The sequence below is a fragment of the Mytilus trossulus genome, chromosome 11 (assembly GCF_036588685.1).
Source record: "Mytilus trossulus isolate FHL-02 chromosome 11, PNRI_Mtr1.1.1.hap1, whole genome shotgun sequence".
NCBI lineage: Eukaryota > Metazoa > Mollusca > Bivalvia > Mytilida > Mytilidae > Mytilus > Mytilus trossulus.
In genome coordinates, this window is record NC_086383.1 from 69,089,125 (window position 1) to 69,117,065 (window position 27,941).

Below are 27,941 nucleotides of genomic sequence, written 5' to 3' on the forward strand. Positions count from 1 at the left end.
TAGCAGCTTTCCCTGAGATTAGTCTCTATACATGATAATAACAAACTATGGACCTATAGCGTTACCAGCTTTCCCTGAGATTAGTCTCTATACATGATAATAACAAACTATGGACCTATAGGGTTACCAGCTTTCCCTGAGATTAGTCTCTATACATGATAATAACAAACTATGGACCTACAGGGTTACCAGCTTTCCCTGAGATTAGTCACTATACATGATAATAACAAATTATGGACCTATAGCGTTAGCAGCTTTCCCTGAGATTAGTCTCTATACATGATAATAACAAACTATGGACCTATAGCGTTAGCAGCTTTCCCTGAGATTAGTCACTATACATGATAATAACAAACTATGGACGTATAGCGTTAGCAGCTTTCCCTGAGATTAGTCTCTATACATGATAATAACAAACTATGGACCTATAGGGTTACCAGCTTTCCCTGAGATTAGTCACTATACATGATGATAACAAACTATGGACGTATAGGGTTACCAGCTTTCCCTGAGATTAGTCTCTATACATGATAATAACAAACTATGGACCTATAGGGTTACCAGCTTTCCCTGAGATTAGTCACTATACATGATAATAACAAACTATGGACCTATAGGGTTACCAGCTTTCCCTGAGATTAGTCACTATACATGAAAATAACAAACTATGGACCTATAGCGTTAGCAGCTTTCCCTGAGATAAGTCACTATACATGATGATAACAAACTATGGACGTATAGGGTTACCAGCTTTCCCTGAGATTAGTCACTATACATGATAATAACAAACTATGGACCTATAGCGTTAGCAGCTTTCCCTGAGATTAGTCACTATACATGATAATAACAAACTATGGACCTATAGGGTTACCAGCTTTCCCTGAGATTAGTCACTTTACATGATAATAACAAATTATGGACCTATAGCGTTACCAGCTTTCCCTGAGATTAGTCACTATACATGATAATAACAAACTATGGACCTATAGGGTTACCAGCTTTCCCTGAGATTAGTCACTATACAAGATAATAACAAACTATGGACCTATAGCGTTAGCAGCTTTCCCTGAGATTAGTCTCTATACATGATAATAACAAACTATGGACCTATAGCGTTAGCAGCTTTCCCTGAGATTAGTCACTATACATGATAATAACAAACTATGGACCTATAGGGTTACCAGCTTTCCCTGAGATTAGTCACTATACATGATAATAACAAACTATGGACCTATAGGGTTACCAGCTTTCCCTGAGATTAGTCTCTATACATGATAATAACAAACTATGGACCTATAGGGTTACCAGCTTTCCCTGAGATTAGTCTCTATACATGATAATAACAAACTGGACCTACAGGGTTACCAGCTTTCCCTGAGATTAGTCACTATACATGATAATAACAAACTATGGACCTAAAGCGTTAGCAGCTTTCCCTGAGATTAGTCACTATACATGATAATAACAAACTATGGACCTATAGCGTTAGCAGCTTTCCCTGAGATTAGTCTCTATACATGATAATAACAAACTATGGACCTATAGCGTTACCAGCTTTCCCTGAGATTAGTCTCTATACATGATAATAACAAACTATGGACCTATAGGGTTACCAGCTTTCCCTGAGATTAGTCACTATACATGATAATAACAAACTATGGACCTACAGGGTTACCAGCTTTCCCTGAGATTAGTCACTATACATGATAATAACAAATTATGGACCTATAGCGTTAGCAGCTTTCCCTGAGATTAGTCTCTATACATGATAATAACAAACTATGGACCTATAGCGTTAGCAGCTTTCCCTGAGATTAGTCACTATACATGATAATAACAAACTATGGACGTATAGCGTTAGCAGCTTTCCCTGAGATTAGTCTCTATACATGATAATAACAAACTATGGACCTATAGGGTTACCAGCTTTCCCTGAGATTAGTCACTATACATGATGATAACAAACTATGGACGTATAGGGTTACCAGCTTTCCCTGAGATTAGTCACTATACATGATAATAACAAACTATGGACCTATAGCGTTAGCAGCTTTCCCTGAGATTAGTCACTATACATGATAATAACAAGCTATGGACCTATAGGGTTACCAGCTTTCCCTGAAATTAGTCACTATACATGATAATAACAAACTATGGACCTATAGCGTTAGCAGCTTTCCCTGAGATTAGTCTCTATAAATGATAATAACAAACTATGGACCTACAGGGTTACCAGCTTTCCCTGAAATTAGTCACTATACATGATAATAACAAACTATGGACCTATAGCGCTAGCAGCTTTCCCTGAGATTAGTCACTATAAATGATAATAACAAACTATGGACCTATAGCGTTAGCAGCTTTCCCTGAGATTAGTCACTATAAATGATAATAACAAACTATGGACCTATAGGGTTACCAGCTTTCCCTGAGATTAGTCTCTATACATGATAATAACAAACTATGGACCTACAGGGTTACCAGCTTTCCCTGAGATTAGTCACTATACATGATAATAACAAACTATGGACGTATAGCGTTAGCAGCTTTTCCTGAGATTAGTCACTATAAATGATAATAACAAACTATGGACCTACAGGGTTACCAGCTTTCCCTGAGATTAGTCACTATACATGATAATAACAAACTATGGACGTATAGCGTTACCAGCTTTCCCTGAGATTAGTCACTATACATGATAATAACAAACTATGGACGTATAGGGTTACCAGCTTTCCCTGAGATTAGTCACTATACATGATAATAACAAACTATGGACCTATAGGGTTACCAGCTTTCCCTGAGATTAGTCACTATACATGATAATAACAAACTATGGACGTATAGGGTTACCAGCTTTCCCTGAGATTAGTCACTATACATGATAATAACAAACTATGGACCTATAGCATTAGCAGCTTTCCCTGAGATTAGTCACTATACATGATAATAACAAACTATGGACCTATAGGGTTACCAGCTTTCCCTGAGATTAGTCACTATACATGATAATAACAAACTATGGACCTATAGCGTTAGCAGCTTTCCCTGAGATTAGTCACTATACATGATAATAACAAACTATGGACCTATAGGGTTACCAGCTTTCCCTGAGATTAGTGTCTATACATGATAATAACAAACTATGGACCTATAGGGTTAGCAGCTTTCCCTGAGATTAGTCACTATAAATGATAATAACAAACTATGGACCTATAGGGTTACCAGCTTTCCCTGAGATTAGTCTCTATACATGATAATAACAAACTATGGACCTATAGCGTTAGCAGCTTTCCCTGAGATTAGTCTCTATACATGATAATAACAAACTATGGACCTATAGCGTTAGCAGCTTTCCCTGAGATTAGTCACTATACATGATAATAACAAACTATGGACCTATAGGGTTACCAGCTTTCCCTGAGATTAGTCACTATACATGATAATAACAAACTATGGACCTATAGCGTTAGCAGCTTTCCCTGAGATTAGTCACTATAAATGATAATAACAAACTATGGACCTATAGGGTTACCAGCTTTCCCTGAGATTAGTCACTTTACATGATAATAACAAATTATGGACCTATAGCGTTACCAGCTTTCCCTGAGATTAGTCACTATACATGATAATAACAAACTATGGACCTATAGGGTTACCAGCTTTCCCTGAGATTAGTCACTATACATGATAATAACAAACTATGGACCTATAGCGTTAGCAGCTTTCCCTGAGATTAGTCTCTATAAATGATAATAACAAACTATGGACCTATAGCGTTACCAGCTTTCCCTGAGATTAGTCACTATACATGATAATAACAAACTATGGACCTATAGCGTTAGCAGCTTTCCCTGAGATTAGTCACTATACATGATAATAACAAACTATGGACCTATAGGGTTACCAGCTTTCCCTGAGATTAGTCACTATACATGATAATAACAAACTATGGACCTATAGGGTTACCAGCTTTCCCTGAGATTAGTCTCTATACATGATAATAACAAACTATGGACCTATAGGGTTACCAGCTTTCCCTGAGATTAGTCTCTATACATGATAATAACAAACTGGACCTACAGGGTTACCAGCTTTCCCTGAGATTAGTCACTATACATGATAATAACAAACTATGGACCTAAAGCGTTAGCAGCTTTCCCTGAGATTAGTCACTATACATGATAATAACAAACTATGGACCTATAGCGTTAGCAGCTTTCCCTGAGATTAGTCTCTATACATGATAATAACAAACTATGGACCTATAGCGTTACCAGCTTTCCCTGAGATTAGTCTCTATACATGATAATAACAAACTATGGACCTATAGGGTTACCAGCTTTCCCTGAGATTAGTCACTATACATGATAATAACAAACTATGGACCTACAGGGTTACCAGCTTTCCCTGAGATTAGTCACTATACATGATAATAACAAATTATGGACCTATAGCGTTAGCAGCTTTCCCTGAGATTAGTCTCTATACATGATAATAACAAACTATGGACCTATAGCGTTAGCAGCTTTCCTTGAGATTAGTCACTATACATGATAATAACAAACTATGGACGTATAGCGTTAGCAGCTTTCCCTGAGATTAGTCTCTATACATGATAATAACAAACTATGGACCTATAGGGTTACCAGCTTTCCCTGAGATTAGTCACTATACATGATGATAACAAACTATGGACGTATAGGGTTACCAGCTTTCCCTGAGATTAGTCACTATACATGATAATAACAAACTATGGACCTATAGCGTTAGCAGCTTTCCCTGAGATTAGTCACTATACATGATAATAACAAGCTATGGACCTATAGGGTTACCAGCTTTCCCTGAGATTAGTCACTATAAATGATAATAACAAACTATGGACCTATAGCGTTAGCAGCTTTCCCTGAGATTAGTCTCTATAAATGATAATAACAAACTATGGACCTACAGGGTTACCAGCTTTCCCTGAAATTAGTCACTATACATGATAATAACAAACTATGGACCTATAGCGCTAGCAGCTTTCCCTGAGATTAGTCACTATAAATGATAATAACAAACTATGGACCTATAGCGTTAGCAGCTTTCCCTGAGATTAGTCACTATAAATGATAATAACAAACTATGGACCTATAGGGTTACCAGCTTTCCCTGAGATTAGTCTCTATACATGATAATAACAAACTATGGACCTACAGGGTTACCAGCTTTCCCTGAGATTAGTCACTATACATGATAATAACAAACTATGGACCTATAGGGTTACCAGCTTTCCCTGAGATTAGTCTCTATACATGATAATAACAAACTATGGACCTACAGGGTTACCAGCTTTCCCTGAGATTAGTCACTATACATGATAATAACAAACTATGGACGTATAGCGTTAGCAGCTTTTCCTGAGATTAGTCACTATAAATGATAATAACAAACTATGGACCTACAGGGTTACCAGCTTTCCCTGAGATTAGTCACTATACATGATAATAACAAACTATGGACGTATAGCGTTACCAGCTTTCCCTGAGATTAGTCACTATACATGATAATAACAAACTATGGACGTATAGGGTTACCAGCTTTCCCTGAGATTAGTCACTATACATGATAATAACAAACTATGGACCTATAGGGTTACCAGCTTTCCCTGAGATTAGTCACTATACATGATAATAACAAACTATGGACGTATAGGGTTACCAGCTTTCCCTGAGATTAGTCACTATACATGATAATAACAAACTATGGACCTATAGCATTAGCAGCTTTCCCTGAGATTAGTCACTATACATGATAATAACAAACTATGGACCTATAGGGTTACCAGCTTTCCCTGAGATTAGTCACTATACATGATAATAACAAACTATGGACCTATAGCGTTAGCAGCTTTCCCTGAGATTAGTCACTATAAATGATAATAACAAACTATGGACCTATAGGGTTACCAGCTTTCCCTGAGATTAGTCTCTATACATGATAATAACAAACTATGGACCTATAGGGTTACCAGCTTTCCCTGAGATTAGTCACTATACATGATAATAACAAACTATGGACCTATAGCGTTAGCAGCTTTCCCTGAGATTAGTCTCTATACATGATAATAACAAACTATGGACCTATAGCGTTAGCAGCTTTCCCTGAGATTAGTCTCTATACATGATAATAACAAACTATGGACCTATAGCGTTAGCAGCTTTCCCTGAGATTAGTCACTATACATGATAATAACAAACTATGGACCTATAGGGTTACCAGCTTTCCCTGAGATTAGTCACTATACATGATAATAACAAACTATGGACCTATAGCGTTAGCAGCTTTCCCTGAGATTAGTCACTATAAATGATAATAACAAACTATGGACCTATAGGGTTACCAGCTTTCCCTGAGATTAGTCACTTTACATGATAATAACAAATTATGGACCTATAGCGTTACCAGCTTTCCCTGAGATTAGTCACTATACATGATAATAACAAACTATGGACCTATAGGGTTACCAGCTTTCCCTGAGATTAGTCACTATACATGATAATAACAAACTATGGACCTATAGCGTTAGCAGCTTTCCCTGAGATTAGTCTCTATAAATGATAATAACAAACTATGGACCTATAGCGTTAGCAGCTTTCCCTGAGATTAGTCACTATACATGATAATAACAAACTATGGACCTATAGGGTTACCAGCTTTCCCTGAGATTAGTCACTATACATGATAATAACAAACTATGGACCTATAGGGTTACCAGCTTTCCCTGAGATTAGTCTCTATACATGATAATAACAAACTATGGACCTATAGGGTTACCAGCTTTCCCTGAGATTAGTCTCTATACATGATAATAACAAACTATGGACCTACAGGGTTACCAGCTTTCCCTGAGATTAGTCACTATACATGATAATAACAAATTATGGACCTATAGCGTTAGCAGCTTTCCCTGAGATTAGTCACTATACATGATAATAACAAACTATGGACGTATAGCGTTAGCAGCTTTTCCTGAGATTAGTCACTATAAATGATAATAACAAACTATGGACCTACAGGGTTACCAGCTTTCCCTGAGATTAGTCACTATACATGATAATAACAAACTATGGACGTATAGCGTTACCAGCTTTCCCTGAGATTAGTCACTATACATGATAATAACAAACTATGGACGTATAGGGTTACCAGCTTTCCCTGAGATTAGTCACTATACATGATAATAACAAACTATGGACCTATAGGGTTACCAGCTTTCCCTGAGATTAGTCACTATACATGATAATAACAAACTATGGACGTATAGGGTTACCAGCTTTCCCTGAGATTAGTCACTATACATGATAATAACAAACTATGGACCTATAGCATTAGCAGCTTTCCCTGAGATTAGTCACTATACATGATAATAACAAACTATGGACCTATAGGGTTACCAGCTTTCCCTGAGATTAGTCACTATACATGATAATAACAAACTATGGACCTATAGCGTTAGCAGCTTTCCCTGAGATTAGTCACTATAAATGATAATAACAAACTATGGACCTATAGGGTTACCAGCTTTCCCTGAGATTAGTCTCTATACATGATAATAACAAACTATGGACCTATAGGGTTACCAGCTTTCCCTGAGATTAGTCACTATACATGATAATAACAAACTATGGACCTATAGCGTTAGCAGCTTTCCCTGAGATTAGTCTCTATACATGATAATAACAAACTATGGACCTATAGCGTTAGCAGCTTTCCCTGAGATTAGTCTCTATACATGATAATAACAAACTATGGACCTATAGCGTTAGCAGCTTTCCCTGAGATTAGTCACTATACATGATAATAACAAACTATGGACCTATAGGGTTACCAGCTTTCCCTGAGATTAGTCACTATACATGATAATAACAAACTATGGACCTATAGCGTTAGCAGCTTTCCCTGAGATTAGTCACTATAAATGATAATAACAAACTATGGACCTATAGGGTTACCAGCTTTCCCTGAGATTAGTCACTTTACATGATAATAACAAATTATGGACCTATAGCGTTACCAGCTTTCCCTGAGATTAGTCACTATACATGATAATAACAAACTATGGACCTATAGGGTTACCAGCTTTCCCTGAGATTAGTCACTATACATGATAATAACAAACTATGGACCTATAGCGTTAGCAGCTTTCCCTGAGATTAGTCTCTATAAATGATAATAACAAACTATGGACCTATAGCGTTAGCAGCTTTCCCTGAGATTAGTCACTATACATGATAATAACAAACTATGGACCTATAGGGTTACCAGCTTTCCCTGAGATTAGTCACTATACATGATAATAACAAACTATGGACCTATAGGGTTACCAGCTTTCCCTGAGATTAGTCTCTATACATGATAATAACAAACTATGGACCTATAGGGTTACCAGCTTTCCCTGAGATTAGTCTCTATACATGATAATAACAAACTATGGACCTACAGGGTTACCAGCTTTCCCTGAGATTAGTCACTATACATGATAATAACAAATTATGGACCTATAGCGTTAGCAGCTTTCCCTGAGATTAGTCTCTATACATGATAATAACAAACTATGGACCTATAGCGTTAGCAGCTTTCCCTGAGATTAGTCACTATACATGATAATAACAAACTATGGACGTATAGCGTTAGCAGCTTTCCCTGAGATTAGTCTCTATACATGATAATAACAAACTATGGACCGATAGCGTTAGCAGCTTTCCCTGAGATTAGTCACTATACATGATAATAACAAACTATGGACCTATAGCGTTAGCAGCTTTCCCTGAGATTAGTCACTATAAATGATAATAACAAACTATGGACCTATAGGGTTACCAGCTTTCCCTGAGATTAGTCTCTATACATGATAAAAACAATTTATGGACCTATAGGGTTACCAGTTTTCCCTGAGATTAGTCACTATACATGATAATAACAAACTATGGACCTACAGGGTTACCAGTTTTCCCTGAGATTAGTCACTATACATGATAATAACAAACTATGGACCTATAGCGCTAGCAGCTTTCCCTGAGATTAGTCACTATAAATGATAATAACAAACTATGGACCTATAGCGTTAGCAGCTTTCCCTGAGATTAGTCACTATAAATGATAATAACAAACTATGGACCTATAGGGTTACCAGCTTTCCCTGAGATTAGTCTCTATACATGATAATAACAAACTATGGACCTACAGGGTTACCAGCTTTCCCTGAGATTAGTCACTATACATGATAATAACAAACTATGGACCTATAGGGTTACCAGCTTTCCCTGAGATTAGTCTCTATACATGATAATAACAAACTATGGACCTACAGGGTTACCAGCTTTCCCTGAGATTAGTCACTATACATGATAATAACAAACTATGGACGTTTAGCTTTAGCAGCTTTCCCTGAGATTAGTCACTATAAATGATAATAACAAACTATGGACCTACAGGGTTACCAGCTTTCCCTGAGATTAGTCACTATACATGATAATAACAAACTATGGACGTATAGCGTTACCAGCTTTCCCTGAGATTAGTCACTATACATGATTATAACAAACTATGGACGTATAGGGTTACCAGCTTTCCCTGAGATTAGTCACTATACATGATAATAACAAACTATGGACCTATAGGGTTACCAGCTTTCCCTGAGATTAGTCACTATACATGATAATAACAAACTATGGACGTATAGGGTTACCAGCTTTCCCTGAGATTAGTCACTATACATGATAATAACAAACTATGGACCTATAGCGTTAGCAGCTTTCCCTGAGATTAGTCACTATACATGATAATAACAAACTATGGACCTATAGGGTTACCAGCTTTCCCTGAGATTAGTCACTATACATGATAATAACAAACTATGGACCTATAGCGTTAGCAGCTTTCCCTGAGATTAGTCACTATAAATGATAATAACAAACTATGGACCTATAGGGTTACCAGCTTTCCCTGAGATTAGTCTCTATACATGATAATAACAAACTATGGACCTATAGGGTTACCAGCTTTCCCTGAGATTAGTCACTATACATGATAATAACAAACTATGGACCTATAGCGCTAGCAGCTTTCCCTGAGATTAGTCTCTATACATGATAATAACAAACTATGGACCTATAGCGCTAGCAGCTTTCCCTGAGATTAGTCTCTATACATGATAATAACAAACTATGGACCTATAGCGTTAGCAGCTTTCCCTGAGATTAGTCACTATACATGATAATAACAAACTATGGACCTATAGGGTTACCAGCTTTCCCTGAGATTAGTCACTATACATGATAATAACAAACTATGGACCTATAGCGTTAGCAGCTTTCCCTGAGATTAGTCACTATACATGATAATAACAAACTATGGACCTATAGCGTTAGCAGCTTTCCCTGAGATTAGTCTCTATACATGATAATAACAAACTATGGACCTATAGCGTTAGCAGCTTTCCCTGAGATTAGTCACTATACATGATAATAACAAACTATGGACGTATAGGGTTACCAGCTTTCCCTGAGATTAGTCACTTTACATGATAATAACAAATTATGGACCTATAGCGTTAGCAGCTTTCCCTGAGATTAGTCTCTATACATGATAATAACAAACTATGGACCTATAGGGTTACCAGCTTTCCCTGAGATTAGTCACTTTACATGATAATAACAAACTATGGACCTATAGGGTTACCAGCTTTCCCTGAGATTAGTCACTATACATGATAATAACAAACTATGGACGTATAGGGTTACCAGCTTTCCCTGAGATTAGTCACTATAAATGATAATAACAAACTATGGACGTATAGGGTTACCAGCTTTCCCTGAGATTAGTCACTATACATGATAATAACAAACTATGGACGTATAGGGTTACCAGCTTTCCCTGAGATTAGTCACTATACATGATAATAACAAACTATGGACGTATAGGGTTACCAGCTTTCCCTGAGATTAGTCACTATACATGATAATAACAAACTATGGACCTATAGCGTTAGCAGCTTTCCCTGAGATTAGTCACTATAAATGATAATAACAAACTATGGACCTATAGGGTTACCAGCTTTCCCTGAGATTAGTCTCTATACATGATAATAACAAACTATGGACCTATAGCGTTAGCAGCTTTCCCTGAGATTAGTCACTATAAATGATAATAACAAACTATGGACCTATAGCGTTAGCAGTTTTCCAATAGATGAAATACATGACATAGTAAGTACCATCAAATATATGGTCTTCTGTAGGATGCTATATATTCATGTTTATTCTTACTCTGCAACTGCAAGCAATATTCTACTTTGCTAGAATTTTTTTCCCAAGAAAATTTTAAAAGGTAGGTATTGTATAGACAACATACTGACACTGAACTACAGGTTTCTGACTTGGGACAGGCACATAAAGAATGTGATGCAGTTAATACTAAAAGAAGATGTGATATGATTGTAAATGAGACAACTCTCCACAAGAGACCAAATGACACAGAAATTAACAACTATAGGTCACTGTGCAATACAGCCTACAACAATGACCAAAGCCCATAGTCAGCTATAAAAGGCCACGTAATGACAATTGTAAAACAATTAAACCATAAAACTAACGGCCTAGTTTAGGTACTAAAAAATTAAATGAAAACAGACTTTTTGCCATCAGCATAATTTTGTATTGAACTGGATTTTAAGGAAAACAAATGTTGTCCTTAGAATATTTAAAAAATGATTTAATCTTTACGTTTTACCTAGGACCGGTATAAATTACTTGTGTTATATCATATGCTAAAAAATTGAAAATTTAATGCATACTTAAGTTAGATAACTATCTTAAGAGCTTTAGTCTCAGTCACAGAAAGCAAGACGTAGGGATTGCTTTTCCGGCAAAATTTCTGTCTCCAGCGATTATTCAGTTTTCTGCTTAAGTAAGTTTGATAGTCACTATACTGACCGACTTTAGAAACACAACACTAGATGATTCTTTGTATACGCCAGTTTACGGGACGTATTATGGTATACCGTTGTCCGTCTGTCCGTCCGTCGTCAACATGTCGGACATAAACTCAAAAACGCTTTGACCAATTTGCAGAATTGAAAGTAAAAGTCAAAATTAATTAAGGAAGCATCTTTTTTGTCGGCCACATATGTATAAATAAACAAACAAATGTGTTTGTTTGTGCAAGACGTATTAATTAATCTATGTACATGATGTAAGTTTGGAGGCATTGACTCCATAGATACATCATTAAATGGAATTGTGATTTCTGTCATACAAGTTTGAGGCTTGACACACTTGACACCTGGTTCTCTCCACTTCTTGTATTCAATTGTGATTACTGTCATACGAGTTTAAGGCTTGACACACTTGACACCTGGTTCCCTCCACTTCTTGTATTTAATTGTGACTACTGTCATACAGGTTTGAGGCTTGACACACTTGACACCTGGTTTCCTCCACTTCTTTTTAGCTCACCTGGCCCGAAGGGCCAAGTGAGCTTATGCCATCACTTGGCGTCCGTCGTCTGTCGTTATAAACTATTTCAAAAATCTTCTCCTCTGAAACTACTGGTAGTGCGGTGACAGAAGCGTAAAAAGTCGTCTAGATCGCGAGTTTAATCTCCCCAAATAACACACGGCTAAAAATGGTCTTAACTTAAAGACAAATATGTCTTCTTAAGTTTTTGCCCTGTCGTCAGAATTTCGTACGGTCACATTTTTCTAAAAAGTCGTTTTAATGACTAGTAGTATATTGGAGAGTTTCAACCCCCCTTTTTCAAAATGAAACATTGTGTATGTTTACTTACATTTAACTGAAATAGTTTTTCCTGAGGCTATTTTCATATATCGAAATATTCTATTTAGTATTTCATTTTCTTATACTCTATAAAATTTGCGAAGTTTAGACTGTTAAAAATTGTGGTATTTTTAATTGCAAATTCAGACACAAACTTTAGTTTCTTCTTCATAGTAGCAATACAAATTATCCCATAATATTTTTAGCATATAGTATTTCATAAAACTAATCAGTGATAAAAATTTCGGAACCAAAATATGACAAAAACCTTAAGAAATCAAAGGAAAAAGAATAGAATAAAAAACTTCAATTTCAACACGGAACTTAATCACTTGCCTTCTGTCACATTTTGTGTATTAGTCAATAATTTGCTCTCAACTGATATATGATATTACTACCTTTTCGCTATACTATACACATATTTGCACTGATATATGCTACGTTCTTTGTTTGTATGTTTTTATATTGTATGTTTTTTTGTTATAAAACATTAAATATACTTTGTCAGAAAAGTCTAATTGTAAAATCAAAATAATTAACGGATAGTTTCAGTAAATATACCGTGATATGTCAAGTCCGTTGTAACTTGCTCCATTAAGTCCAAAGAAAAGACAAAAGTTGTTAATTTTATGCAGTGCTTGATATGCAAATAAATTTACAGAACTCCGGGCAGGCTGTGTATCATTGTTCATGCTACAAAAGTTACACAAGTAAACATATTAGTCCCCCCTTTTAGAGCGAGGAAGCTTCTAAATTGATATTTAATGACGACATACATTTATCGGACTGTTGTCTCTCAGTTTCGGGTATGTGTACGCGTTCTAGAATGCAGTCGTTCAACTGGAGCGCTTGTATATTTTGTTATAACAAAACAATTTAGAAAGATAAAAAACTACTCAAGTTTGAATCAGATGAGCGTATCATCAAGTTAAGAATGTTGTAACCGTGTCAGATCAAGTTAAAGTTGAAATAGTTTTCCGTCCATCCTTTAAACTTCAAGCAGCACTCTGTCATTTTGGTTGCATTACACATTATTTGCTAAAAATGAAAAAAAAGCAGATATCTCAGATCACGATACTGCTTTTACTAATTTTATTTTGGCAATTGACAACGATGTAATAGTCATTCCTCATGACACCGTTACTAGATAAATATACTACTTAGTAGTAGATCTTTTCTTCCTGTTGATTCTAATTTAAAATATTCTACTTAAAATGCAGTCTAAACTCATTGATTTCTATAGACATTCAGTTGTCAAACAACTTCAACAAGTTCAAGGCAAATATAACAATAATTTGTAGCAAAATAACTATTTGAGATGCCATATCAGCTGTTAGTTGATTGAAAACTGAACTCAAAATTTTAATGTCAAATGTAATAGGCACAAATAACGGACAGATATGTCATTCCGCTGCAAGTATACAATAGAAAAGACATCTCTACAAACTCTACAGAAGTATACCCAACTTCGGAAGAATTGTCTCTTTCTTCTTCAATTCAGTCTTTGCCTTCGTCTTTATTGAAACTGCATAGCCAAGACTATTCTCAGGAAATGGCATCACAGAAATTGCGTAACTGCTTAAGCAATTGTTGCGTCAACCGTTTGTGTGACAATTTTTTTTTTACTCCTTTTCATTTAGGATTGGCTTTACAAATGTACCATGATTTTGGTTCGAAACACCTTGTTGAAATATTGAATGCCAATGGATTTTATGCTTCGTAAAGTAGAGTGCGACGCTATATAATAAAATTAACGGTACCAATTTTCTTGCACCAGATGCGCATTTCCACAATACATGTCTCTTCAGTGATGCTTGTGGCCAAAATATTTGAAATCCAAAGCTTATATAAAAATGAAGACACATATATCTTGTGTGTTGCCAACCATGAAATTGAGCGAAATCAAGATAGTGTGTACGTCTCATGCATAATATTTCCCCATCATCTTTGCAGACAAGCATATGGATGTCATCTTCACCCCATTTTAGATTTCTGTTAAATCTTCAAAGTTTGATGAATTGAAAGGGATGGTTTGAAGCTGGTAATTCTTTGGGAACAAATGTCTTCGGACTTCCTACAATACCTTGTCTGTACATGTGAAGAAAAACTCAAAATAACGTGTTTGCTTTGAGCAGAACCTTTCATGTGCATACCTGTGGCCATGAGTGAAATGTATAGAAATATTATAAACATGTCTTAACTGTGACGGTTGGTGAAAATGAAGATGATGGAGATAACGGTTGATTAGGTACAGAGCTTGTTGAACTGAAACACACGGTCCCAGCCCCCGGGTTTGGGGAGTGTTGGCGTGCCCTTAAAAAAGTCAAACCCCGCCACATTCTGTTTGTGTCTGTTTCAAGTCACGAGACAGTAATGCAGTGTTTGTCGTATGTTTCTATATACTATATTTTTTTGTTTCCTATTCATTTTGTACATTAATCAGGTCGAGAGATTTTTCGTTTGTTTTACAATATTCATTTCGTGAATTGAAGACTATGCAGTATAAATGTTACTCATTGTTGAAGCCCGTACGGGACGTATTGGTAATTTATGTCTCATTTGGAGGGTTGCCTCATTTGCAATCATATCACATCTTCTTTTTTTATATGGAATACTTTTGAAGTTTGTGGTACGTTGCAAGGAAAAAAAAGGGGGGATATAGGTACAAAACTTATAATGTAATAGATAATAACCAGAGTAAAATACGCAACAACAGATAATAATATATGGAAGCAGTAATAATTGTGAAAAAAACCAAAAGCAACGAATAGTCTATAATAAAACCTGAAGTATCCGCAATTCAATTTGAGGTCATATTTGACTGTAGTGTTCTTTTGCTTTGATTTGATACCTCACCCAATATGATAGTTTAAAAAATAATTATTGTCATGCAAGACACTTGAGTTTTACCTGAAATTGAAATTTTTCAAAAGGTTAAGGTGCTCTAAACATTTTATAGGTTAAAAACTTAATTTTTGAAGTTTTGTTTATAAAAGGTCGTTATAGGATTTTTTTGATAAAATAAATCTTCATGATTAAGGTTTATGTATAATAACAAACATTAATAAAGCCAAAACAGTATCGTTTGTATTTATGTAGAGTTTAGAAATAGAAAAAAATGTCAAAATTGAAACCCTCCCAAATTTTCACAGATTTTCACATATGACCTTTGACCTCAATTTCAAAAAATTGTGACCATACCAAGTCCTGACGACAGGCATATTATTATAGTACACGATTTCCTCTTTCCAATGATATATAATATAGGTGTGTGTTCGGTGGGGAGATTAAATTAAAAAAAATCTACCTTCAGTCACCGCACTATGGGCCAAATACTTCCAAACTTTAACTGAATGTTCCTTAGGGTATCTAGTTTATAAATTGTATCTGAAGTGTTGATCTATCAACACACATGGTCGCCATTGCTAAAAATAGAATATATGGGTCAAGTGCAGTTTTTGGCTTATAACTCAAAAACCAAAGCATTTAGAGCAAATCTGACAGTGGGTATCATTGTTTATCAGGTCAAGATCTATCTGCCCTGAAATTTTTAGATGAATCAGACAACCCGTTGTTGGGTTGCTGTCCCTGAATTGGCAATTTTAAGGAAATTTTGCTGTTTTTGGTTATTATCTTGAATATAATTATAGATAGAGATAAACTGTAAACAGCAATAATGTTCAGCAAAGTAAGATTTACAAATAAGTCAACATGACCGAAATGGTCAGTTGACCCCTTTAGGAGTTATTGCTCTTTATAGTCAATTTTTAACCATTTTTCGTAAATCTTAGTAATCTTTTACAAAAATCTTCTCCTCTGAAACTACAGGGCTTAATACTTCCAAACTTTAACTGAATGTTCCTTAGGGTATCTAGTTTATAAATTGTATCCGGAGTTTTGAACTATTAACAAACATGGGCATTATTGCTAAAAATAGAACATAGGGGTCAAATGCAGTTTTTGGCTTGTAACTCAAAAACTAAAGCATTTAGAGCAAATCTGACATGGGGTATTATTGTTTATCAGGTCAAGATCTATCTGCCCTGAAATTTTTAGATGAATCAGATAACCCGTTAATGGGTTGCAGCCCCTAAATTGGCAATTTTAAGGAAATTTTGCTGTTTTTGGTTATTTATATCTTGAAAATTATTATAGATAGAGATAAACTGAAAACAGCAATAATGTTCAACAAAGTAAGATTTACAAATAAGTCAACATGACCGAAATGGTCAGTTGACCCCTTTAGGAGTTATTGCCCTTTATAGTCAAATTTTAACCATTTTTCGTAAATCTTAGTAATCTTTTACAAAAATCTTCTCCTCTGAAACTACTGGGCCAAATACTTCCAAACTTTAACTGAATGTTCCTTAGGGTATCTAGTTTATAAATTGTATCCGAAGTTTTGAACTATCAACAAACATGGTCGCCATTGCTAAAAATAGAACATTGGGGTCAAATGCAGTTTTTGGCTTATAACTCAAAAACCAAAGCATTTAGAGCAAATCTGACAGGGGGTAATATTGTTTATCAGGTCAAGTTCTATCTGCCCTGAAATTTTCAGATGAATCAGACAACCCGTTGTTGGGTTGCTGCCCCTGAATTGGCAATTTTTAGGAAATTTTGCTGTTTTTGGTTATTATCTTGAATATTATTATAGATATAGATAAACTGTAAACAGCAATAATGTTCAGCAAAGTAAGATTTACAAAAAAGTCAACATGACCGAAATGGTCAGTTGATCCTTTTAGGAGTTATTGCCCTTTATAGTCAAATTTTAACCATTTTTCGTAAATCTTAGTAATCTTTGCCTTAAAACCAGGTTCAACCCTCCACTTTTATTCCCCTTTAAAAGTGTCCTGTACCAAGTCAGGAAGATGGCCATTGTTATAATATTTTCGTTTATGTGTGTGTGTTGCATTTTAACGTTGAGTCGTTTCTGTTTTCTCTTATTTTTGAGATAAGACGTGGCACGGTACTTGTCTATACCATATTCATGTATTTGGTTTTGATGTTATATTTGTTACTCTCGTGGTGTATTGTCTGTTGCTTGGTCCGTTTCGGTGTTGTGTCGTTGTTCTCCTCTTATATTTAATGTGTGTTTCCCTCGGTTTTGGTTTGTTGCCCCGATTTTGTTTTTTGTCCATGGATTTATGAGTTTTGAACAGCGGTATACTACTGTTGCCTTTATTTACAAAAATCTTCTCCTCTGAAACTACTTGGCCAAATACTTCCAAACTTTAACTGAATGTTCCTTAGGGTATCTTGTTTATAAATTGTATCCGTAGTTTTGAACTATGAACAAACATGGTCGCCATTGCTAAAAATAGAACATAGGGGTCAAGTGTAGTTTTTTGCTTATAACTCAAAACCAAAGCATTTAGAGCAAATCTGACAGGGGGTAATATTGTTTATCAGGTCAAGATCTATCTGCCCTGAAATTTTTAGATGAATCAGACAACCCGTTGTTGGGTTGCTGCCCCTGAATTGGTAATTTTAAGGAAATTTTGCTGTTTTTGGTTATTATCTTGAATATTATTATAGATAGAGATAAACTGTAAACAGCAATAATGTTCAGCAGAGTAAGATCTACAAATAAGTCAATTTGACCAACATTGTCAATTGTTCCCTGAAGGAGTTATTGCCCTTTAAAGACTTTTTTCACAATTTGTTCATCATGTTGACTTACTTGACACACTGGTTCCCGCCACTTCTTGTATTCAATTGTGATTACTGGCATACAAGTTTGAGGCTGGACACACGTGACACCTGGTTCCTTCCACTTCTTATATTCAATTGTGATTACTGTCATTCAAGTTTGGGGCTTGACACACTTGACACCTGGTTTCCTCCACTTCTTGTATTCAATTGTGATTACTGTCATACAAGTTTGAGGCTTGACACACTTGACACCTGGTTCCTTCCACTTCTTGTATTCAATTGTGATTACTGTCATACAAGTTTAAGGCTTGACACACTTGACACCTGGTTCCATCCACTTGTATTTAATTAAGTCTCCCAAACAAAGTTTAGAGACTTATTGCTTTTGCTCAGTTCTTCTTCTTCTTCTTCTTCTTCTTCTTTAAAAAATGAACTTGTCCGCAGCGTTTCTCCAAAACCGCTTGTGAGATTGACTTAGGATTTCATAAAATGGTAGACTTATATGTCTAGGTGAGCCATCAATCTTTCGTTTGTGCATTGCGGTCTATTAAGGGGTATTTTGGGGGGTAGAAAGCAGGGAGGGTTTTACTATAGAACCCTATGGGATTTTATTTTCAAATTTTTTAAAATCAATATAACTTGAAAACTATAAGTGATAGATACATACAGTCTTCATAAATGATAAAAGGACAATAGAATAAATCACATGAAATATAGGGGGATGCCCTGCGGGTCATCCCCACCCCCTTCAATTTCAGAATGTGCTATTATCTTGTAAAGGGTCTAGATCCCCACCGCTAAACCATATATATTCTTGTAGGGGACAATAAAACAAATCAAATGGAATAAAAGGGAAGTCCCTAGGGGGTCACCACCACCCCCTCTTGTTGGAAAACTTGTAAACGATACAGATCCCCACCCCTAAACCATATATATTCTTGTATGGGACAATGAAACAAATCACATGTAATTAGATGGAAGTTCCTGGGGGTCACCCCCACCCTGTTCAATTTGAGAATGAACAATTATCTCGTAAACAGTCCAGATCCCCACTCCTAAACCATATATATTCTTGTAGGGGACAATAAAACAAATCAAATGAAATAAAAGAGAAATCCCTAGAGGGTCACCCCACCCCCTCTTGGTTGAAAACTTGTAAATAGTCCAGATCCCCACCCCTAAACCATATATATTCTTGTAGGGGACAATAAAACAAATCAAATGAAATAAAAGAATAGTCCCTAGGGGGTCACCCCATACCCCTCTTGGTTGAAAACTTGTTAACGGTCCAGATCCCCACCCCTAAACCATATATATTCTTGTAGGGGACAATAAAACAAATCAAAGGAAATGTAGGTAAAGTCCCTGGGGTCACCACCACCCCCTCCTGTTTGAAAACTTGTAAATGGTGGAGATCCCTACTCGTAAGCAATATATATTCCTGTATGGGACAAAAAATCAAATGAACATGGGACCATATGAATGGGGAGTTATCGGAGCTTTGTTTGGGAGACTTCGTAACAGCATCCTGTTACAATTACTTCTTGTTGTGATTACTGTCATACAAGTTTGAGGCTGGACACACTTGAAACTTGGTTCCCTCCACTTCTTGTATTCAATTGTGATTACTGTCATACAAATTTGAGGCTTGACACACTTGACACCTGGTTCCATCCACTTCTTGTATTTAATTGTGATTAGTGTCATACAAGTTTGAGGTTTGACACACTTGACACCTGGTTCCTTCCACTTGTATTCAATTGTGATCACTGTCATACAAGTTTGAGGCTTGACACACTTGACACCTGGTCCCCTCCACTTGTATTCTATTGTGATAATTGTCATATAAGTTTGAGGCTTGACACACTTGACACCTGGTTCCATCCACTTCTCGTATTTAATTGTGATTACTGTCATACAAGTTTGAGGCTGGACACACTTGACACTTGGTTCCCTCCACTTTTTGTATTCAATTGTGATTACTGTCATACAATTTTGAGGCTTGACACACTTGACACCTGGTTCCCTCCACTTCTTGTATTCAATTGTGATTACTGTCATACAAGTTTGAGGCTTGACACACTTGACACTCTGTCCCCTCCATTTGCATTCTATTTTGATAACTGTCATATAAGTTTGAGGCTTGACACACTTGACACATGGTTCCTTCCACTTCTTGTATTCAATTGTGACTACTGTCATACAAGTTTAAGGTTTGACACACTTGACACCTGGTTCCATCCACTTTTATTCAATTGAGATTACTGTCATGCAAGTTTGAGGCTTGGCACACTCCACGCCTAGTTCTCTCCACTTGTATTCTATTGTGATCACTGTCATACAAGTTTGAGGCTTGACACACTTGACACCTGGTTCCCTCCACTTGTATTCTATTGTGATTACTGTCATATAAGTTTGAGGCTTGACACACTTGACACCTGGTTCCTTCCACTTCTTGTATTCAATTGTGACTACTGTCATACAAGTTTAAGGTTTGACACACTTGACACCTGGTTCCATCCACTTTTATTCAATTGTGATTAGATTTACTGTCATGCAAGTTTGAGGCTTGACACACTCGACACCTGGTTCTCTCCACTTGTATTCTATTGTGATCACTGTCATACAATTTTGAGGCTTGACACACTTGACACCTGGTCCCCTCCACTTGTATTCAATTGTGACTACTGTCATACAAGTTTAAGGCTTGACACACTTGACACCTGGTTCCCGCCACTTCTTGTATTCAATTGTGCATATATAAAGTCAGGTTAATACAAGTCAATCGTCAATTTTTTTAAGAGTTTTCACCGAATAATTCCAGTAGATTTTAACATTGATTATTAGAATTGACTATAAAATTTAATATTGATAAGGTCTATGCTTTTCCAAAAGGGAAATACCTTACTGTATTTCTTCTTATTGTTATTATTCTGCTGCCAAACTTTGACACAATTTCCCTCCGTAACTGTAAGACATCACAATCAGGTTCACACTTAATAATGTTATCACAAATAGTTTTTTGGGTCTCACCCTTTGAGTCTCAAAATGTTGTCAGTCCAGAGTTATCTGCCCAAAAACCAAACAAAAAATCTTGTTAGTAAATAAATGCCTGAACTGTCATAGGAAGACCAAAACCGATCAGTGGAATTTGTTCAAGAACTCACCCTGTGACTTTGATTTTTTTAAACCGAAAAGATTCAAAGACTCCTTGGTTGGGTTATGCCCCTTTGAAAATTAAAACAAAGTCGGTTGGCCACTCTAAATCAGAAACCGTAAGTTGTAGACACTTGGGATTTTCACCAATGATTATTCATTCATGTGACCTTATAGATAACTGGACGTTACACAAACAACAATCAATCCATGTTTGACATAGACTTTAAATGATTTGTTAATGAAAAACATTGAAAACAAACTTTTAAATTGGTTAACAAATCTTTATTAAACTTAGACTTTATGATATTTTTATAGAAAAAGTTATAATTACAGATCCAATCCACACACAGACAAAGTCCGCTATGTTAAACAGGTTACTTGGCAGTGGAACGTATGTTTCCTATGACATGCGCTGTATGGTAACAGGCCAGTTCGCTGTCGGAAAATCGAGTCTTGTCAAGCTCTTAGCTGGTGATGTCGTCCCAGAAGGAAGACATCCTACCGATGGGATTTCCCTAATAGAAGGTCGGTGTGGCCTTGATGTTGAGACTAGAAGCTGGATTTATATTGATCCAGGTAAGAAAATCTACAACATTAAAACTGTTCATTTATCTTTGAATACCTCTTTGGTATCTTCCACCTCTCTATTAGCTTCAGAATCAGGTCGTCTTTATAACTTGAAAAGACAAAGACATAGAAAAAACCTGCGGCTTATTGAACGAATTAAACGGTAATACGAACTTAACACTGTTGTTGGGATTGGTGAATGTAGTTTCTCTTATGATTTAAACAAAATTCTATTCTGATATTCAGAGATATTGTCCTTTTATCATGTTAATGTTCATATTTTTGGCAATTTTAATATGCCTTAACTGGCTTAAGATATTGTTGTGCATTTTTTTTTCTACAGGCCGTTATACTGACTTCTGATAAAAAAAAAAAAAAAACTTCTGCATATAATATTTGATTCTTACAGCAAGTTCAAAAGGATATACTATAATGTACTCATTGCAGAGCTCTTTATTAGTACCCTACCGACGGAGTCGAAGGGAACTTCAAGTTGCACTCTGTTCGTCTGTCTGTCCATCTGTCAGTCCGGCAAATCAGTTTTCCACACTTTTTATGCCCCAGCCGTTGTGAAGGGGGCATTAAGTTTTACCCTTGCACATCTGTACGTGCGTACTACCCAAAATTGATTTCTGTTCTCTTACTTAGCTGGCCTTAACCAAATGTTATGAAACTTTATATACACAATGTTATTACCACAATACACAGATCAAGTTTTAATTTTGGTGACATCACTTTTACCGTTCTAGAGTTGTGCCCCTTTTACAATTGGAAAAATTCCTGAAATATATGTGTCTGTTCTCAGTTAAACTTTAGTTTGCCTCCAAATGTTATGAAACTTATGCACAATGCTTATTACCATAAAACTCAGATCAAGTACAAATTTGGGTAGCGTCACTTTTACAGTTCTTGAGGTATATCCCTTTCAAACGTTATATGCAAGCAGGGGCATCATCTGTGTCCCATGGGTACATTCCTCCATTTATCTACTCCATGCTTGAATATATTGATTGGCTGTTTGGTGTATAGTTTTATCATGACAAGTTACAAATCAAGTTTGAATTTTGTTCTGGTCTGAAGATTTTTTGCAGAGTAATGGTCCTTTGACTTACAAAATTCACTCAAATAATCAGTTTTCAGCACTAATTTTTGTCATGCTTAAAGGTATTGATTTGATAATTGGTATATAGTTTTATCATGACAAGTTACAGATCAAGTTTAATGTGTTTTCCAGTCTAATGATTGAGCGCAGATTAATAAATGGTCCTTGGACTTATTGACTTGATATTTGTTAAATAGTTTACATTATGACAAGTTATAGATCAAGTTAGAATTTTGTTACAATACAATGAATTTTAAACTGGTAGGGGACTATGTATTGAAATGCAATACTCACAGAATGCTTGTTACCTATAAACTTGGAGTTTATCTCTGTTTATCTACTGCCGTTCTGTCTGTAATTTTTTTTAAATATTTCTTCTTCTTAAACTGAACTTAAATCATACCTGAGGCTTCTAGCTTCAAAATCATTCCTGAATTTCCTGCTCAAAGTTAAAACACAGGAATAAAACAGACAAAATGGTAGTTTTTGTCTTTGCTAAAAAGACAGTACGACATATACATATAGTGACCTTATTTATTCTGTTGAGGCATATGTTACGGTTTTGCTAAAAATCATTCAATGCTTTTGGCTTTGAGTATGTCTTTTGATGGTATCAGTATAACAACATCACAATATTAAACCAAAATAATTTTTTTTTGAATATTATCTATTCAAGTGATATATATTATTTTACAGAAACGTATGACGCTTTAGATGTGGTTTACAATAAGGTGTTGATGACTTCAGTAGAAGAGGACGAAAGAAAAGAAGAAAAAACACCAAAGAAACCACATTTACCAGATTCAAACCTTGTTAGAAGTGATAGTAAAGTGATGACCGCTGGTCCCTCCCAACAGCCTCTAGCAGCCAAACCTTTGTCACCTCAAGTATCCGACAGTGTGTCCAAGAGAATACCAGAGTTAAAAACACATATGAAATCGAAAATGACAAAAGAAGAAATAAAAAAGAGAATGGAAAAAGTCCTTAAAAGTGGAGACTACAAGATGAAAGTAGGAAGACTGATTTTTTGGGACTTTGGTGGACAGTATGTTTACTATACGACACACCAAACCTTCATGACGTTCAGAGCTTTGTTTCTTGTGGTATTTGACGGAAGCAAAGGATTACATGAACTAGTCCCAGATGTTCTGTGTTTTCCAGGGCAGCACATGACACCAACACCAGCAGGTATTGTATGTTAGTTACAATACAAAGACTCATATTGAACATCATTCATTGTTTATTATGTTAAAAAAGCATCTACTTTATCATTAGTAAAAACAAGGCTTCCAGGTTACTGTGCCAATACTTACTTTAATATTGTGAAGACAATGATAGTTTTCCCAATAATCAGTTGGAATTTACCTGTGATTTAAATTTTTGCAAAGTGTACTGTCCCATTGAATAGTTACCATAGCTTTTTTATCTGTGTTGATCATGTTTATGTTGTCCCATTTAATAGTTACCATAGCTTTGTTATCTGTGTTGTTCATGTTTATGTTGTCCCATTTAATAGTTACCATAGCTTTGTTATCTGTACGTGTTGTTCATGTTGATGTTGTTTAAAGGAAACTTGGAATTTCGGATTTTCATGAAAAAAATCATTCATTGATTATAAATAGGGCTGTACATACAAAAACAATACTAGTGATACAAAAAATCATTAAAACTGAATAAATGACATATATTGCAAAATTATATTAATAATAGACAAGAAATGAGTGCTGATTAGTTATTTTCTAAACAGTTATTGTTAGTGATCTCATGTGTTCAATTCTTGTCAGATTTTTTATGAAATTTATATTAAGTATATCTCAGTAGTATCGTAGATAATTTCCAAAATCAGTGCCGATTAATTATTTTCAAGCATTCATGCCCATTTGAAATATTAAATATATCTAAATATCTTAACATTTCCAGTCAAGTCTGTGTTTTCTTAATTTTTTTGTAGAGTAAAAAAAACAAAAAAAAGGTTATTTTTTTAAGTAACTGCCACTGGACCTTGCAAAGGTGAAATATGTGCTATGCAGGGGATAGTCGGTGTATTTTATTTCAAATGGATTTCCGTCATCAAAAATAAATTATCTGTCAATTTGCTCCCTAATAAAATGTATTTCTTTGGTTTTTATCACTATCAATTATGACATACCAGTTTCTTATTTTATTAAACTTTTATTTTATTTTTTCATATTGTTTTTATATTTCAGTATTCCTTCAACATTGGGTTAACTCTATTCTAACATATTGTAAGGTGGTATATGTAGGCATTCCGAAGATCTTATTTGTTGCCACTCATAAAGACAAAATACCAGTGGTAAGTAATATAATTTAGATATAACAGGAGGCTGATCAAGTAATATAATTTAGATATAACAGGAGGCTGATCAAGTAATATAATTTAGATATAACAGGAGGCTGATCAAGTAATATAATTTAGATATAACAGGAGGCTGATCAAGTAATATAATTTAGATATAACAGGAGGCTGATCAAGTAATATAATTTAGATATAACAGGAGGCTGATCAAGTAAAATAATTTAGATATAACAGGAGGCTGTCAATCTTTTTTCGTGTCCAGTTATATTTGTAGTTCTTAATTAATTGTAACGAGGATGATTTTGTTTGCCTTTTTTTTTTTTGCATTATTGCCTTGTATCTTTAAAAGTAAAATAGATAGAAATATACATAAACAAGGTAAAATGATCATTAAAACAAGAAAGGTAAATATGCTAGATATACTTACTGGAGGTGTGATGGGATGATTGAAGCTGTTAATTTTCTCCTTGATAATATTTATGTACGTTTCGGCAACAAAGTTTATTGACATGTTGTAGGTATTCCTATGGGCACTAATTGCACCCCTTTAATAGCAGACATGTTTTTGTACTGTTATGAATAAACTCATCATAGATACCAGGATTACATTTTCTATTTACATCAGACGCGGGTTCCGTCTACAAAAGACTCATCAGTGACGCTTGAATCCATAAAGTTAAAAAGGCCAAATACAATACAAAGTTGAGCATTGAGGACCGAAATTCCTAAAAGTTTTGCCAAATATGAATCACAGCTTATGACAAAACTCAGTAAAAACTCGTCTCAAATGCATTTAATTAATAAATTCAACAATACTTACCGTTATCTTGATGATATTTTTTCGTTAAATAATCAAGAATTTTCTCAATATACTGCCGCAATTTACCCAAAGGAACCTACTTTAAATAAATCAAATTTAAACAGTAATAACTGTCCTTTCCTAGATACAGGTATTTCTGTTTTAAACGGGAAAACTCCACACTAAAATTTACATCAAAAGGGACAATTTTCGTTCTCTATTGTTTATTTTCCCATTTTGGATGGTGATGATCCTTTGGCACCATCTTACAGTGTTTATATTTCACAACTCGCTCGCTATGCTCGTATCTGTTGTGACATTTTTTATTTTAACGGACGTAATCAATGTATTTCTGGTAAATTAACAAGTCAGGGATTTCGTTACCATAAATTACTTAAAACTTTAACTAAATTCTTCCTAAATATAAAGATTCGATTCTAAAGTTTGGTTGAACCTGTAGAAAACTTATTTCAAACTGAAATGTTGTTTACTGTGCCCTGAAATATAGAAACGATCCTGGTAAACTTATTGATCCTTTTAAATAAACTTATTCTAAAAGGTTACCAATTCAACACTGTAATTAGATCATTGAATATTGTCTTATTGGTATTAATATTGATTTTTTATGCCCCACCTACGATAGTAGAAGGGCATTATGTTTTCTGGTCTGTGCGTCCTTCCGTCTGTGCGTCCATCCGTCCCATTTCAAGTTAAAGTTTTTGGTCAAGGTAGTTTTTGAAGAAGCTAAAGTCCAATCAACTTGAAACTTAGTACACATGTTCCTTATGATATTATCTTTCTTATTTTAAAACAAAATTAATCTTTTGACCCCATTTTCATGGTCCACTGAACATAGAAACTAAAAGTGTGAGTTTCAGGTTAAAGTTTTTGGTCAAGGTAGTTTTCAATGAAGTTAAAGTCCAATCAACTGGAAACTTAGTACACATGTTCCCTTTTGGTATATCAATTTACTTTTAAGGCCAAATTAGATTTTTTACCCAATTTCACGGTCCATTGAACATGGAAAATGATAATGCGAGTGGGGCATCCGTGTACTTTGGACACATTCTTGTTTATCAGTAAATTAAAAGCAAACTAAATATTATTTCATATACATATACACATTCATGGATCTACAGTCTGTCCATGCCTGTATCTTGGCATTGTACAAGGTCCTATTTTTCTCTGACTGTTTATGACGTCTTCAAACTAAATCCATTGGATGTTGGATGTGTATTGATTGATAATTTAGTCTTAGATGCATGATTTTTTATTAGTTGTTAGTGGCTTTGAGTACTCTCAGATCCGTACTTGGTGTCTCTTTGTTGTTGGGATGTACAAGTATCTGGCCACGTCCACTTGTATTTGTAGTATTTGTATCTATCTGATGGGATAAGCCTTTTTCAACTGACTTTAATAGTTCATCTCTATGTTTTACTGTTACACCTCTGTCCCATGTTAGGGGAGGGTTGGGATCCCACTATCATGTTTAACCCCGCCACTTTCTGTATATATGTG

The 27,941-nt window shown here is 35.3% G+C and overlaps 1 protein-coding gene across 1 annotated transcript in view; it reads left to right on the forward strand.

The window, feature by feature from the left end:
- Positions 1-27,941, forward strand: part of LOC134691489 (uncharacterized) — a 386,460-nt gene that overhangs the window by 349,246 nt on the left and 9,273 nt on the right. The window contains exons 4-6 of the mRNA XM_063552033.1: positions 21,972-22,214; positions 24,004-24,495; positions 25,515-25,621. Of these exons, the coding sequence (XP_063408103.1) occupies positions 21,972-22,214; positions 24,004-24,495; positions 25,515-25,621 (842 nt within the window). The remainder of the gene's footprint in view (positions 1-21,971; positions 22,215-24,003; positions 24,496-25,514; positions 25,622-27,941) is intronic.